The sequence below is a fragment of the Penaeus monodon genome, chromosome 23, assembly GCF_015228065.2.
Source record: "Penaeus monodon isolate SGIC_2016 chromosome 23, NSTDA_Pmon_1, whole genome shotgun sequence".
Classification (NCBI taxonomy): Eukaryota; Metazoa; Arthropoda; class Malacostraca; order Decapoda; family Penaeidae; genus Penaeus; species Penaeus monodon.
Window position 1 is genome coordinate 7,908,648 of NC_051408.1, and position 244 is coordinate 7,908,891.

Here is a 244-nt window from a genome sequence, read left to right on the forward strand (position 1 = left end):
CACGCGATGCCAATCCGCAAACACGTCATCCTCCGGCAGGCAATACGACGCGAAGGACAAGCTGTTCCGCAGCCAGCTCTCGTCCCTCGGCTCCCTGCTGCCCATCATCCAGGTCCACCTCCTGATGTGCACGACCTTCTCGTCCTCGGCCTCCAAGTACGAGTTCCTGGAGCTCGTGTTTCAGCTCATGGAAAGACTCGCCGCCATCGCTCATCTCTCGCATCCGCTCAGGTGAGGAGTCTGG

The 244-nt window shown here is 60.7% G+C and overlaps 1 protein-coding gene across 1 annotated transcript in view; it reads left to right on the forward strand.

The window, feature by feature from the left end:
• LOC119588118 overlaps window positions 1–244 on the forward strand; it is a gene marked incomplete in the record, with an annotated part of 60,132 nt that overhangs the window by 32,959 nt on the left and 26,929 nt on the right. The window contains 1 exon segment of the mRNA XM_037936826.1: window positions 40–231. Within this exon segment, the coding sequence (XP_037792754.1) occupies window positions 40–231 (192 nt within the window).